Source organism: Pipra filicauda, unplaced genomic scaffold (genome assembly GCF_003945595.2).
Source record: "Pipra filicauda isolate LSUMZ 115617 unplaced genomic scaffold, ASM394559v2 scaffold96_size2947999_pilon, whole genome shotgun sequence".
NCBI classification, from domain to species: Eukaryota; Metazoa; Chordata; class Aves; order Passeriformes; family Pipridae; genus Pipra; species Pipra filicauda.
In genome coordinates this window covers 2,805,083-2,821,279 of record NW_024105164.1, presented here as the reverse complement: position 1 = coordinate 2,821,279, position 16,197 = coordinate 2,805,083, and the positions used below count along the sequence as shown (strand labels likewise).

Below are 16,197 nucleotides of genomic sequence, written 5' to 3'. Positions count from 1 at the left end.
GGAAACCACAACAGGACAGAAATCTGAATTATAACTAAGGGTTTCTTTTACTAGGAAAAATTTTAAAAAAATCACAGAATCTTTGAGGTTGGAAAAGACCTCTAAGATCCCTGACTCCAAGTGTTAATCTGGTAGTACCACGTTCACCCTTAAACCATGTCTCCAAGTGCTACATCCACGTGTTTTTTTAATGCTTCCAGGGATGATGACTCCATCGCTTCCCTGGACAGCTTGTTCCAACACCTGACCACCCTTTCAGTGAAGAAATTTTTCATAATATCCAATCTAAACCACCCCTGGTGCAACTCCCCTCCAGACAGTTTTTACCCAGTAAACAGTGTACCCATTCAAGCCATGAGCAATCAGTCTCTCCAAGAGAATGCTGTGGGAGACAGTGTCAGAGGCTTTACTAAAGTCCAGGTAAACAACACGCACAGCCTTTCCCTCATCCACTAAGCAGGTCACCTTGTTATAGGAGATCAGGTTCGTCGGGCAGGACCTGCCTTTCATAAACCCAAGCTGGATGGGCCTGATCCCCTGCTGTTCTGCATGTGCAGTGTGATGGCACTCAAGATCATCTGCTCTATGACCTTCCCTGGCACTGAGGTCAGGTTGACAGGCCTGTAGTTCCCCAAATCCTCCTTCCACCCCTTCTTATAGATGGGCTTTACATTTGCTAACAACCAGTCACCTGAGACCTCTCTGGTTAACCAGGACTGCTGGTAAATGATGCAGAGTGGCTTGGTGAGCTCTTCCAACAGCTCCCCCGGTACCCTTGGGTGGATCCCATCAGGCCCCATGGATTTGTGTGGGTCTATGTAGTACAGCAGGTCACTGGCCATTTCCTCCTGGATCACAGGGGCTTCATTCTGCTCCCCATCTCTGTCTTCCAGCTCAGGGGGCTGGGTACCCTGAGGACAGCTGGTCTTGCTATTAGAGAGGCAAAGAAGGCATTAAGCACCTCAGCCTTTTCCTCATTCTTTAATCCCGTGTTTCCCCCTGCACCCAATAAAGGATGGAGATTCTCCTTAGCCTTCTTTTGTTCCTCATGTATTTGTAAAAACATTTTTGTTGTCCTTAATGCCAGTAGCATTCTAGCTGGGCTTTATCTCTTCTAATTTTCTCCCTGCATAAACTCACAACACTCTTGTAGCATCTCCTCCTGAGATGCCTGCCTCTTCTTCCAAGAAACACATGGTCTGACGAAATGTAAAATCTGGAAATACTCAACTGCTGCCTAGACTAGAACCTGCAAAATAGAGATGACTTCTTTTTCAGTCCAAAGGTTATCCTTCTCACTGCTCTAACCCTGAAACTTAATCTTCCAGGAAAAGTATCCAAGCGAAAGGTATGCTTCCCAGTGTTAAAATCCATTTGTCAGAATTTTTGCTACATCAATGTCTTTTGCTTTTAGTATTTATTTTATCATAAAACTCATTTATCATGATATTTCAGGTCTGTTTAATAATTTTCTGAGGTCCTATTAGTCCTCATGATTTCAGGTGCTAATGCACAGGTTGTAAATACCCCAATCTACTCAGTACGCAACTTGAATGAACAAGATCTAAGCGACCTATGAGACAACAGTACCCTCCTAAGAATACTGCTTGCAATATATATTCCAGGCTTTCTTCATCACTATTTGGTAGTTCTGATGCCCCTACAACAATGACAGCAAACACACCTCTGTTTAGAATTTAAGAACTCTAGCCTTCACAAGGCTAACAGAAGCAGGAAAACAGGAGTTGAACAAAAGCTTTTAGACAGGAAGTAAAGCAAGGCAATTTTGGACATTTGTGTGTTTTAAAACAAGATAGGAGAACCTCTAAAAAGTGAAGACTTAGAAACACTACTCAAGGAAATGCAAAGTTAGAATCCAAACTGAACCCGCTGCTGCCTTCCTCAGCTGTTCAAAAGAAATGAGGACTATGACAGAAAAAAAGTCCCTGAAATCTACAACACACCTGTTATCAAACAGCAATAATGTCTCCAGTGCAACTATGTGGGTATGTGGTTGCTACAAAGTGAACATGCAGTAGAAGGTCTATAAAAGCCAATTCTATGTGTATATACAATAGAACAGTGTAAAAAAGCAGGGGTTTGGAATGTAGTGAAGAGGCACTACTGTTCAGAAATTACAGATATGGATATGCATGTGAACAAAATGCCTATGATTAATCACTTATGTTTAAAAAATAATCTTAACTGCAAAGGGAAATGGGACAAAAAGAGCATAAAACACATGTCAAGCTTTGTCCTATTGATCACAATATCACAATGCACTGCTCAATCCCCCTCCAAATCAAATCCCATCTCAAGGGCTGCTTCATTTCCTGTGTTTCTTTTCCCCTTTGTCAGTATATGAAACTCAAAACTGCAACCACACACTTTAAAATCATTTGGAGTAGAAAACTGAAAATATATCCACCCCACCTGTGCTTCTGGGCTGCTATTCATGGAAAAAAACCCCCACCTTTCATTAGATACAGTTCCTCTACTAAGGAGGAAGAATGTTCCTGTTTAAACAAAGTTGCTTCCTTCCCTTCCACACACATAATCCTTTACAAGAAGCCCAGTTGCTGTATGTGTACTTGAGAACTTTCTCCCCTGTATCACTCACCACCTCCTCTTTTTCCCTACTCCTCCTCCCCCAAGTACAGGTTTTGCATTAATATTCCCAGCCTTTGTTCATTTACATTGCTTTACACCTCCTCGCCTTTTTAAGGTATTACTGAAACAAGTTCTGACCACAGCCTTATTACTGTCTATTAAATATTTTGCTCTTTTCCACTGTGGAAGTCCCAGGAATTACTGAATTTCAGCCTGCTGCATTTTAACTCATTTTCTCTTTCTCAGACATTTGGCTTCCTCAAGTTTAGCAGATGCCTTAAAGGCCTCTCTCAGCATTTCAGTCCTGACATTGGGAGATTATGAATGCCGCCAAAAGTCAGTTTAATCCTATTTTGCTCTATCTCCAAACTGATGTTGATGTTCCAAAACTATTATCTGGTCTCACTGACAACTGAATCTTTAGTATGAGGAATCACTTCCATACCCAAGAATTCCTGCTACTATTGTTACAGTAGACACCAGACCAGGTAAAATCCTTTCAGATGCTTCCCCTATATTCAGGTAACAGTTTATCAGTCTCTTGCAATTTGCATATCTTAATGGCTATCTCCTTCTCTTTTTGTTGTCCCCAAAACTTCATAGTACGTGTCCCTTTCATTCCCTTTCTGAGGGTTCTTTACCTAAATTTATTCATTTCATTGATCACTGAGGTTTAAATGTTACTGGTGCTATTAAGTGAAGAGGCTCATAGAAGTCTATCACTCATCACAGGAAAACATAGGAAATTTCCCAAATTTCCTCCTTAACATTATACTGTTTTTATTATTATCATTTTTCTTATTACAACCAGGCTCAGTTCTCACATGCCAATTAATATTTTAATTCTGAAGCTTACATTTGCAGAAAAAAAATGTGATTGGACTGACATGGCCCACCTTGATATACTAGTATCTTTATTTCACATAATGCCTTCCTGTCAAAGAGCTGCCACTGAAAACGCTAGCTCAATATTCTTCCTTGCTTCAAAGGATTTAATGAAAAATCCTGAGTCCAATTCTTTCTATAAGATAAGATTAGCTTCTATAGCCATAAAACATAAAAAGAACAAGATAAGGTAGGAGAAGCTATAAACTCGCTGTCCAACAACAGGGATTTCCGCCTGCCAAAATACTACATTGAATAACTGTACTATTAATACAACTCTTTTGCTGCAAGAATAATTAAACCTTGCAAACCCCCTCTGTGCCATACTTTTAACATGCATAATTTTAACATGCACTTTAGGCAAGGCATTCATTTGATTAGACAAACAGAAAGTCAAGTTCTCTTTAAGAATGAGGAATTTAAGCATTATGGAGACAAAGGCTTCCTATGTAGTTTTTTGCAAAATGCAGATTACAGATCTTTCACAATATTCCTCGCCTTTCAGTCAGTTTCACAGCTGAGCTGACTGAGGCCAAAATAAACACAGCATTTAGCTCAAGACATTACAAAGAATACATTTGGCAGGGAGTTTAAGATGGGATGCCAGAAAAACTTGTTTTGAGACACAATCACAGCACTGCTGTCCCATTGCAGATATGACTTTGGGAATCTGAAGTATCTAGAGACGTGGAGTTGCAATGTTCTTACCTATCTGGAGAGGGTCTTTGACAGCCCTCACCCGGAACAGCTGCTCCCCTCGCTGGAACTCATCTGCGCTGCCATTCGCCAAACAGGAGTACAATCTGCGAGAGAGAAACATAACATGTCAGGGTAGGTCTGGTTTTGAGAAACTTCATAGTATTATCCTTTTTGCTGACATGGCTTTTGAAAAATCCTTACTATCTTTAATACGAAGTCCAGCTTTCTTCTGCCATTTCCACATTACAATTCAACCACAAAAATCATTAGTCTCTTCTTAACTAGCTTTGTGTAAAAGTCACTGGCATTTTTAGGAATTACAACCCAAGGCTCTGAAATACAAACTCATTCATAGACTAAAATCAAGATTTTATATACAGTATAATTCAAGGTCTAATGTTAGCATGCCACAGTAAAAACTCCTTCTAGTTAATTACCTGAGTGCTCATGTGAGTATTTTTTACACCTGTGCTCATCAGAATAATGAGCATATACAACCAGCTGGCTGGCTCTGTTCCCTCACAGGTGATCTTACATCAGCACTTCTGGCATTACCCCCCCATCTGACACGTGAACCTCAGACAAATGTATCCAAGAACTTTCAGGAGGATTCTTTCTAAAAGAGTATAATATCACTACTTTGCAACAAAATTCTGAATGCACAGTCACATCGATAGGCCTCCTATAGCATAAAAGCTTCAGCAAAGTTTGGAAAAAGATCTAAAAGCACAGAGTTTTTGACTTTGTACTCACACAAATAATGTGGAAACATAAGAAATACAGTCATCTGACTGTATCCACTGATTACGGACGTACTTAGCAAATTCTGGTTCTCCTGATTACACCAACAAAAGGCCTGCAGAGCACACTGAGCCAGCCCTCCATGGCAATTTCTGAGCCCAGTTAAAGCTCTAACTCCAGCAACAGATTCAAACTGGAACAATCATTTTGTAAGATTAACAAAAGGACAAAACTCTACAAACTAGTTACCATTTGGCAAATTAAAGGGTGCATTTATTCTGCTATAATTTCCACACAGAACCTGGACATGTACATGCTTTTCCTGGGACACATGCAGGGCAGCTCACTCCAAAATAAAACCCAGTATCACAGCATATCACACAGTAAACTATCCATGAATTACAAAAGGCACACAGGAACTGCAGAAGCACCAAATATATGGGACATCAAATGGACAACAGTTCTCCTCTAGTGAACGGAACCTTTTCTTAAGCATCAATGAAACAGAAATAGTATTCATTACCTGATATCTTCCTCATTTTCTGGGAAACTCCAGAAGGCGATTCGAAGTTGCAGTTGCTCAGGCACTGGAGGATAAACTTTCTCCACCACCTCGAATGGAATGTGAAATGCAACCTGTTTTGCAGACAGTTCCACCAATGGGATCACCAGCCCATCTAGCAAGACAAGAAACAAAATGCAATGAACCACTCAGACAACAAAACCCATGAGAGGCTAAAGAGAGTTCTAAAGGGAGCTCTTCCATTTCCTCTCCTGTCTCATCAAGTTCAAGACCATTTTTGACAGTAAAAGGCAGCACAGAAATCTTCTGGAGAATTTCCTCTCAACCTTATCTTTGTTTTCATCCCCTTAGGGCAGGGGCACACATTCCTAAAAACAAAGTCCTTGGCCAAAAGAGCTTCATTAGCCTAGCAGACTCAAACTTTGTTGTCTGACAAAACTGGCACAGTTGAACAAGACTTAAGGTAACCAAATATTTTTCATGCACTTCTGTTAGAATGTGGCAGCAACGTCCTGTGAATTCCGAGAGATTACACAAAGAACTATTACAGTGTATATGCATAAGAAGCAATGCAAAGGTTCTCCAGGAAACTTTAGTACTGACTTTTTTGTTGGCATTCAGTATTCACCTATTTACAAGTTTTTAATTTCAATTAGTATTTGTTGGTTTATACCCTTCACCACGCTCACCTTTCATATGATATCTGTCTTTATATTCCAAGTTCTTTACAGAAGCAACTGGGAATTCACATGTTAATGCAGTGGTGAGCCCATGAGGATCCTAACTGAAGGCACCGAGAGCTTTATAGAAATACATTTAACCATCACCTTTCTACAAAACTAACTCCACTTCTTATGTTTTTAAGTGCAGATGAAGATTGCTTATCATCAGGTTATGGAAGTCTTATGTTTCTGCTTTGCTCTGACCCAGATTACTCTTACACAAAATGCCAAACTTGTCTTATCTGCAAGTACCTCACTGCTTTACTGAGATCACTTCTTGATCCATCACTACAGCAGCCTTGGTTTCCCCCACCCCCCTCACCCCATCTTCCAAACCCTGTTGCCAAGAGCCTCATTAATTCAGTTTCAGATATTCAATGTTATGTTTCTTTGCCTCCCAAACCAGTTTCTAAAACATCACTGGAAGCCAGAATGTAAACCAATCTGGCCCTCAGCTTTCTGTCCCCATCGGCCTCCAGGCAACACATCAAAGGAAAATTTAAGCCCTGATGTCAGTAAGCGCTTCCTCACCCTCTGCCTAGAGACACCCTCCAGTCCCAACAGCTGGAAAGAACAGGATAGGAGATGGCTTTGAAAGTGCATGCACACAGCAAAGCAGCCAAAGTCTCCCCCAGTACTAAGCAGACCTGTCAAATGAAGGATTATATAAATACGGAAAGAAAACACAGTTTTCAAACATTCACATTTATGATTATTGCAGTGAAATTAGATTCATTAGGCAGCACTCCCTTCTCCCATATAGAGTCAGTCTTTCATTATCAGGGTTGTTTCTCCATCACCAGTGACTTCTACTCTATGTTATAGACCCAGTCTCTGTTTTACAGTGCTATAACCCCATTCACAAATGTGAGAGAAGCAGATTGTAAAATGAACAACAATGGAAAAACAGAGCACCCCTTTCCCTACAGCTATCAGATAAACTTTTTGGCAAAAAAGTCATCTCATTCCCACTTCTGACAACCAGAACAGGTGTAAAGCTTTCATCAAGTCACTAAAGAAATGTACTACTTTTAATTAGTCATTAAAAAAAAAGTATTGTTTTTAATTAGTGCAACATAGTTAAATTCAGTATAATTCCTGCTGCTACAACAGTAGTAGATACCACAGAAAGCCCAAACTGAGGCACTTTCATACTTGAAATTACTCTGATCAATGAAAGGAGAGGTATTTCTTGTGGTTTAAACTGCACCTCTTGTATACAAGTACTTTATTCAAGTCTTTCAATACACAGTACTAGAAAAGAGATTACACCTAAACAACCTCTACAAATTACAAGACTCAAAAAAGACTTCAGTCCTGAGATAAACACCTGCACATTTTTCTAAGAGCTGCAAGCCTGCAGCTTGGATGATGTTCCCTTTTACAAGGATTTGGTGCTGAGTATGAAGGTTAGATTAGAAATGCTGAAGACAGACTAAGTTGACAAAAAAGCAGCAAAGAAAAACACATTCTGCTTATTATTTTATCAGTACACCTTATTTTACTTCACTGTTGTGATGGACAAGGACACACATACAATCTAAGTCTCAATGGTACTAGCAGAGTAGTACCTGTACCACTACTAGGAGTAGTAGTACGAATATTGTGATCACCCTCCAACCTCTCCACTACATAGTGTGGCTGTTCTCTTTCAAGCTAACTAAACTAGCTGAAGAAAAACACTTGAACAAGTCATACAGAAATTACGTCTCCTGAGGAAACATTTCTTCCAAGAGGGAAGACAACATGAGCCCTCCTCATCTGTTCCAGCACAAGTCTGGCACCAGTCAGCTGGCTTGATTTTCACAGTAAACCACTGTGAACTAAGGTAACAGGCTGCCTTTGCACTGAACTCATTCACTGGTTCATCAGCTGTACTGTGTCAGTAGTAATCAGCAGAAGACAGGTGGCCAATTATCTGGCATATCATAACCCACAGTCAGACATTCAGAGCACACAACTTAGACATCTTCAGAATAAGGCGAAAGCAGTAAAACCTAGTGGACAAAAAACCAATCATCTTACCTATAAGATCATGCATCTTTTTAAAATCCTGAATTTTCTCCAAGGAAAGAAACATGCAAAAAATAGTAGAAAATAACTGAGAAGTAGAAAACAATTTTTCAATCCTACTTTAAGGGTGAGTGAATTCACAGTGGGTAACTTGGCACATAATGTAAATGCTAAAATTAAGAAGTTCAACTGCCCTAAGTTTCAAGGGGGTTGTCCTCTATGCAAGCCAAGGTGAGACCCTTATCTAGAGTATCACTCAGAGCATTAGAGGGTCTTTTTCCACTGGACCTCTTGTAAAGTCAGCTGGACAGTTCTACTTAGGTGCTTAAACTAGACTTTGAATACTCTCATTTGAGTCCTAAACAAAGAGAGATACATTCAAAAGTTTATCTCTAGATACACAAACCTAGGGTTGGTGGATTCATACCCACCTGTATCAAAAGTCACAATCAATAAAACAGACAAAAGGTATTCTCAGGTTCTATAATAAATACTGTTAGGAAGAAAAAAAAAAGGAAGTCTGCTAAAAAAGTAAAGGAGAAACCATATCAGCTGTTGCTCAGAAAGCAAAGATAGGTACAGGAGGGAAGACTGCAAATGTAATATTAAAAAAATTATACAGCAGTGAAATCAAAGATGTAATACAAAGTTGATAAATACACAAAATGAATCTACCCAAGGAAGAAGATAATTTTACACTGTGGAGCAAAACTAGCAAGAATCACTGTTTGTTCTTCGGAAGCAGCCATCATGACCCAAGCAGAACAAAGGACACATTTCAAGTCCTGGAAGAATAAAGTCACAAGCAAAGCATAAGCAACCTCAAACAATTCCCACTTACAGGTTAAAAGACTAGCAAAACCCAGGTCAGGAAGGGATTTTTAGAGGCCATCTAATCTATATCTCCTACCTAAGAAGCAGGATCAAGCATATCTCAACCATTCTGAATTCTGAATTACCTCATCTATTTACTGCCACACAGAACATGCAGCTTTGATGAGGGCTATCCTGCCCTTTTTGCTACGATTTTATGTGAATTACAGGTTTGATTTTTACAGCCATTTTATAACACTTAAAATTTTAACATAGATCTAATTGTTCCAGTGGAAACAAGTTCTATGCCAGCAGGGCTTGCTGACATAGAGATGCATGTGTTGCAATTGCTTAACCATTCCTAATACAGTGTAGGCTGGACTAAGTTGCAGGCAACTATTATTGATAAAAACAGATCATGTTCAACATATTATTCCTTCAATACAATAACTGAGTTACCATGATAGACAAATAGAGAAGAAACTCCTTGAATAATCAGCAGAATAGGGGCCATGAGAATACCAAAGTTATTAAAGAGAACAACGAATAAACAACTGGGCTAAACACTGAACATATTTGTTATCTAATCACGTTACTTCCATTGAGTTACTTTCATTTGACATATGACTCTAAAAATAAACTATATGTACAAGTGAATGAATACAAGTGCAAGTGAAGAAATCTCACAGCAAGAGATAAGACACAAAGACAGGACACTGCTTTTGCTATATATACCTTTAGAAAAATGGCATGTTAGGCTGCATTATCTTTTTAGAGACAAGTCTACAGCTTTGGTCCCCATCTCACCGTTCAGGTGAGATGGCTTCAGGCCTAAATGTAACAGAGCATAATGAAGTAATACAACTACACACAGAACAATGAGATAAAGAAAATTAAGTGAAGCACCTCTGATATCCAAAGCTAAAATGAGAATAACAGTAAAACTAATGGGAAATATGCAGAGTGCATTCTTGACCAGCAAAGAAGGTGTGTGTGGGATATTATAAAATCTGCTTTACAAACCTCATTTAAAAAATGGTAAACATTACATTGTTTTTTACAGAATTTTCCATGTAGATAGATAAAACTGTTACTGTAGAATGCATTTAAATAATTTCTGCTTTTTTTATTTAAGTGCCTATCAGTAAAATATCCCTTGGCTTAAGTCAGTGATTGTCTCTCTGATATCCCTTAAAACCAAAATGTGCGGAGAGTTCTCATATACGGGCAAGCAGAGCAAGCACTACACTTAATCATAACATACCTAAATCAACTCTTCAAAAATATTTGTTTTCTTACTGTTTTCTGTACATTTCCTTCTAAAATTCTGCTGTTGGTTTTACTTTATTCTCTTGTTCTTTTTTCCCCTCAGAAAATTATTGTCAGAGTTGATGTCTGTAAGAGGTATGCGCCAGAGAATTATATTCTTTCAGGATTCAAACTTGACAAGAAACATCAGAAAACTTCACCTTTGCCTTGAAATCTGTAATACTTGAAGGTGAATGCTGTGACTGTACTTTAAAAAAGTTTCCCAGGGTGAACATCGTAAAATAAACCATGAGCCTTTTAATTAAATATTTACTCGTTATTTCAAATAAATTATATCCAAGGCATTTAGGCTATTATGCATACTCCTTTTTCTTCTTCCATTTTACCATATAATCAGCATCCTATAAAAAGCAACACGTGTATATAAAAATAACCAAAATCCACCTCTGAACTGAGGGTAAGATACATGGTACGTTACAGAAGCTTTTCGCAAAAGTCTGAAAATAAGATACTTTCTCTTCCCTGAAAAGCATTTCCATGCTTTTCAAGGCTCCATCCACAAGTCACATGAACTTTAGTTCCCACTTCAAAGAGTCATTAAAAGCAGAACTGATTTAATGGGTCACAGACACACCACCACCAGCTGGTTTTCTCTCACATTAACATTTTGCCTGGGTAGGTCCCAGCTTACAAAGTGAAGAAAAAGAGAACCTCTTCCTAAGTGTTGAACTAACATCCTTGCAGCCTCTGTAAGCAGTACAGGTACACCTGTGTTCACTTGCTGCTTTGTGCCTTTCAAGCACAGTCGTGTGAGATGGGCAGCGAATACTTGCCACACAATCTCCCAGACTGCAGACAACATTCATAAAAAATACAGCAGATCTATAATGCACTGGTACATAATGCATAGAAATGATGGAATATCAAGAGCATCCTTGTGTAATCTTGGGATTACTATCTTGAGAGTAAATCAGACTAAGCACACTGATGTGTAAGCTTCATGATGCAGTCACAAACAGGACAGCTGTTTTCAAAGAGTCAAAGGAAAAGTTCTCCACCTAACTAGAAGAGATATTGCAGCTACTCTGTGCCTGTAAGACTTGGAACATATGAAGTACTGAACCACAACCACCAGGCTCCAGAAGAAAACTAAATACTTAACAAAAAATGCAACTGAAATAGCTAACATAATTTTAAACATACAAAGAAGAGAGAGGTAACATATAAGCACTTAAAATAATACAAGTATTTACATTTAAACTACCCACATCAAAATGGGTTAAAGTTAGGGGAGAGAGGATTTGGGATAAAAGAGTGCAACTAAATTGAGCAGCATGAGAAACTTCCATTGTATAAGCTCACAGATGAACTGCTGGAGCAGCTCCGAAGCTATGCCATATAGCAAAAGAAAGATTAGCTAGACATAAGCCAAGAGAAGACTAACTAATGAAGTGCATTAGATAATAAAGAAAAACTCACTTCAAGATGCCCTCTGTCAGGCCTGTATTCTGATTCTTATAATTAAGAATTAATTTCCCTTCAAAAGATCATCACTCTCTTGGTTGTAAATGATCTTTTCAAATCACACGGCTGGTCTCAGTGGTGTTCAAAGTGAACACATACACACGCACATCACAGATTGCTTCAGCCCAACTGGAGCTGCCGCGGGCTCTTACAGCAGCCCAGCAGACATGCCAAGTACTTACCAGGCACCAAGAATGAACTTTCATGTTCCAAATACAAGAGAACAAACTCAACTGGCAAGCCAAGTGGTGAAGACCCCAAGACTGAACCAAGACCCTGCAACATCAGAACCTGACAGCTGAACAGACACAGGGAGCTGCATCTGCACCCAGTCACAGTCCAGCCTGACCACATGCAGGATGAAGCACCTGAAAAGCTGAAGACACACTGCAATATTCAAATGCTGACTCCCAGCTGTCTTCAATTAGCTCTGTCTTCAATTCCCCTGCTTCAGCTAATAACTCCATGCCATTTTATACAAAGGGAAAAAACCCACAATGTTCCTTGTAAAGAAAACCAAGAAAACCACAGTATTGCTAAAAAGTAGAAGTTTATTTTTCTTTCACAGATTAAGCAAACTGATGTGAAGATACAGGTTCCTGATGCCCCAACCATTCAAGAGTGTCAAACGTAAGAAAATAAGCAAATCCTTGACACTGGAATACTTGCTGTAGCAAGTTATAATAAAGTTACAGCTATTTGTTTCTCAGGTGCTACCCACTCCAAACCAAGTCCCTGCAAAACACCTCAGCATTCACAAAGCCAGCTGCAACAACAAATGGAGAACAGTAGCCTCTGGTGGAATTCATTTGTGTGAGTTTTTCACATGCTGTGACAGACCAAGAGGGTTAGACAAGACAAGAACAGGGATCAAGTGATGGGATAGCATGCTACAAATGCTGCTGCAGATTGACTGTTAATCAAGTTCACTCAGAAAACAGATCCAAGGGAACGTTCTGACTTTAGGGCTCCTTTGGTTTTGTTTTTTCTCAATGTTTCTGTACTTTTAAAACATTCACATACTCGTAACAAGCAGGTGCAACTAAGCAGATGACCTAGCAAAACCAGCAACGACAGGGCAGTGTAATGCAACCCTCAAGTATTTCAGGCAGTTAGCCACAAGAAAATCTCTAAAATGGCTTTCTCCAATAGGCTTCTATGGCAGGATGATATTCTCACCACGTAAGAATAAAAATACTCATATACACACACACTTTTTCTAATAACTGAAAACAGAGCCCTACAGAGAACTAAGTGATCAACAAATCAGCAAAATGCTCCAGAGAACAAAGTATGAATCATTAATACATTGATTTGTTCACAGGATAAAGCAAAAAAAAAAAAAAAAAAAAAAACCAAAAACAAAAAAAACTATCAGGATTGTTTGTTTTTATTTTTCTGTCTATGCAATTCACTTGTTAAATTTGCACATTACCCTTCTTACTGCCTGTAAACAGTGCAGAACTCTCAACCAAAAGTCCTGGGTTTTTTTTAAATTTAGAAACCAATCTTCTTCTCTTGTTTGCTGTTTTCTTCCTCCTTGTTCACTGCTACTACCCCCGTAAGCTTACTAAGAGTACTAAAACCCTAATGGGATCTGTGTTTACAAAATGTTCTTATACCTCTTATTTCCTCAACTAGAGTTATACAACTCTATCTGATCACATAAACATTTTGCAGCAGCGAAATGACACTGAAAATAATGTCAACGAGTAGCAAACGCAGATATCAGACCACGCTGAAAGCAAAAAGAAGAATTTGGGGGAGGCCTACATCAGCCCTAAGCCACAGAATGACATTTTTATGTACAAAACAGTTGAGAAGACGAATAGGCGACAAAATTTTTTCATTAGCATTTACTGGATAAGACTGATGAGATTCATAGCCACAAACCATTAAAAATACACATCCCAGATGGGCAGATTATGGTCCAGAACTAGAAACCTCACACTTAACAGACAAACTGCAGCAACTATTACTACACAAATTTCGTTACAACCATCACGACATTTTAAGAATTGCCTGGGGTTTTTTTAATCCATTGCAAATGGGTTGTTTTATCACAGGAGGGTGTCCAATTCACCCCCCAAGTCTCCACCACCTACAGCACAGAGTCAAATTTCATCTGAATTCAATTTTTGAAAATTGGTTAAAACTACATCACAAACAGCTCATACATGTAAGTCAAAATATTTCATGGCTCATGCTATCTTTTTTTTGCTGGATTTAGATTTTCCTGCATAATGAGAGAAGTATATTATGTGGCTGACTCAACACACATATCTCCTGACATCATGACTTCTGCCTCCAAGATTAAGATATTTTAGGAAGCAAGAATTAGTTCCTTCTATAAGGCAAGCCTGAACATACATCAAAGTATCAGAAAAACAATACTCGTTTTCTATTTGCACACAAACCCTGTAGAACTGCAGAACACAGTATATTGTGGATTTAGAGGGGATGAGTGGGTGGGGGTATTTTAAACCCGTTAAGCCTTGCAGTTCCCTTCTGGTCATCTGAATTATTTAAAAAAAAAAAATTCTGAGAAACCCATTTCATGATGGTTTTCTACATTCACTCTCTAGATGCAAAGAGATAAAAAAAAAACAGCTGACTTAACTTTCCTCACCTGTGGAGAAATGGTATCCCCATCATGGTAACATCAAGCATAGGAACTGCATCCCAAACCAGTTTATAATAAAGAACCTGAGCACCTAACAGAGGAAAGATCCCACATACTCGGCACAACTATGGCTGTTTCAATATTAGACTGAGTTAAAAACTATTTTATCTTGATGTTACTATTTTTAAAGTTAAATATTTTAATTTACATCTTTAAGTATTCCAGTCTCATGCCAGCTCCTGGTGACACTTCCACAAGATTTCATAAGGCATAAAAAAGAAAACTGGTGAGGTTTTATAATGCTAAGCAATAACTGCTCAGAGAACTAAAACTTAGAAGATGCATGACGTGTGTGTAAAGTCCAGGAGTCCTAACCCACTAAGAATTTAAATCGGTAAGAGTATGCCAAAAATCCCACAGCCATGTCTTAACTCTTCCTAGAGTAATTCATCATTTCTTCCTGCTAGCAAAAACCTTCTGCCAGTAGCAAAACCTTCTACTGCATAAAATGGCCATAATCTAACTTCAGAAAGGCTTTCCTTGCGATGCTGTAATTTCCAGTGCCCATCCTTTTAAAGCTAAACCAACGTTGAAACAAGCAAGCAGACACAGTAGGGGGGGGTTCTTATGTCAGCCTGCATAGCACACACTAATACATGCAGCATTTTCTCTTCCTGAATTTCTATTGGTTAGTGGGCAAAATATTCCTCTTTCTTCCTGCACTCTCTCCAAATGAGACTTCTCCCCTGAGAATCAGACCTCCCAGTCCTGTACCACACCAGAGAAGAACCTGAGACCCATGGGGAGCCATTCCATGTCCTCTGACTACCAGAACAGCTACTCAGATCACCTTGTCAGACAATCCAAACACAACTTTGTGTGGAAACTTCCACAAAATGATTCAGAAACATTCTTTAATCCCACACGAAATATCAGTGTTTGCCATAACTGACTGCAGCAACAGCAAGCAGAAATGCTGTTACTCTTGTCACAACTTAAACAACAGGGAGAAATTACAGTTTAACCAAATAACGTGGTACTGGCATTACCAGGGGCAATTTGAGGTGCCCAGTACTGCTGAGCAGACCTGCATCAGAAGAAAAAGGCTGATGCTTTCTGCTACAGGACTTTTCAGAAAATTACACAAGAAACAACTCTTCGTGGCAGGAAGCTACAACGTATGTGAAGAAGGATGCAAACTTCTCAGTACCTTTTTGGAGCAGCTGCTTGTTTCTACACCTCCCAACTCCATCTGCAGTCTCTGTCAGCAACAACACTTTAAGAGGCAAAAAATCTGAAGGAATTCTCTCTTCAGAGCAGCATGAGATGTTAGTAAGAAAAATAACCACCCTGTCAATGTTAGACCTCCTTTCACCACTACTAAACATGAACTAGGGAGTGCCAATGTGCCCAAGTAAATTTTAATTGCCAAGGAGCTAAACCTGCTGTAAAATCATCCCTCTTAGTGGACAGTAAAAGAGCTGCACATCTGAAAACTTTTTCTGCACTCCAAGGATCAGCTGTCTGAACAACAGATTTCCCTTCTTTCCTTAAAAACTTGTCGTCTTTATGCCCGTAAAGCATCATAGCTACAACGCTCTACTGTATTAGAAACCAGATCTCTACAAAGAAAACCACTTGAATTACATCTTCAGAATGTCAGTTCACAGAGAAGTGGAAAGTTACAAGCTATGTTTGGTAATGAAAAACACGTTTGATGCGGAAGGGGATAAAAAATGAAACCAAAATCCAAGATTTGGTTTCATGACTCCAGG

The 16,197-nt window shown here is 39.1% G+C and overlaps 1 protein-coding gene across 2 annotated transcripts in view; it reads right to left on the bottom strand.

Moving 5' to 3' along the window:
• The window catches only part of ZSWIM8 (zinc finger SWIM-type containing 8), a 58,753-nt gene that overhangs the window by 32,876 nt on the left and 9,680 nt on the right, over positions 1 to 16,197 (bottom strand). For both annotated transcript variants that reach the window (XM_027720009.2, XM_027720016.2), the window contains exons 2-3: positions 5,459 to 5,612; positions 4,204 to 4,298 (exon numbers count right to left, since the gene is read on the bottom strand). In XM_027720009.2, the coding sequence (XP_027575810.1) occupies positions 4,204 to 4,298; positions 5,459 to 5,612 (249 nt within the window). The remainder of the gene's footprint in view (positions 1 to 4,203; positions 4,299 to 5,458; positions 5,613 to 16,197) is intronic.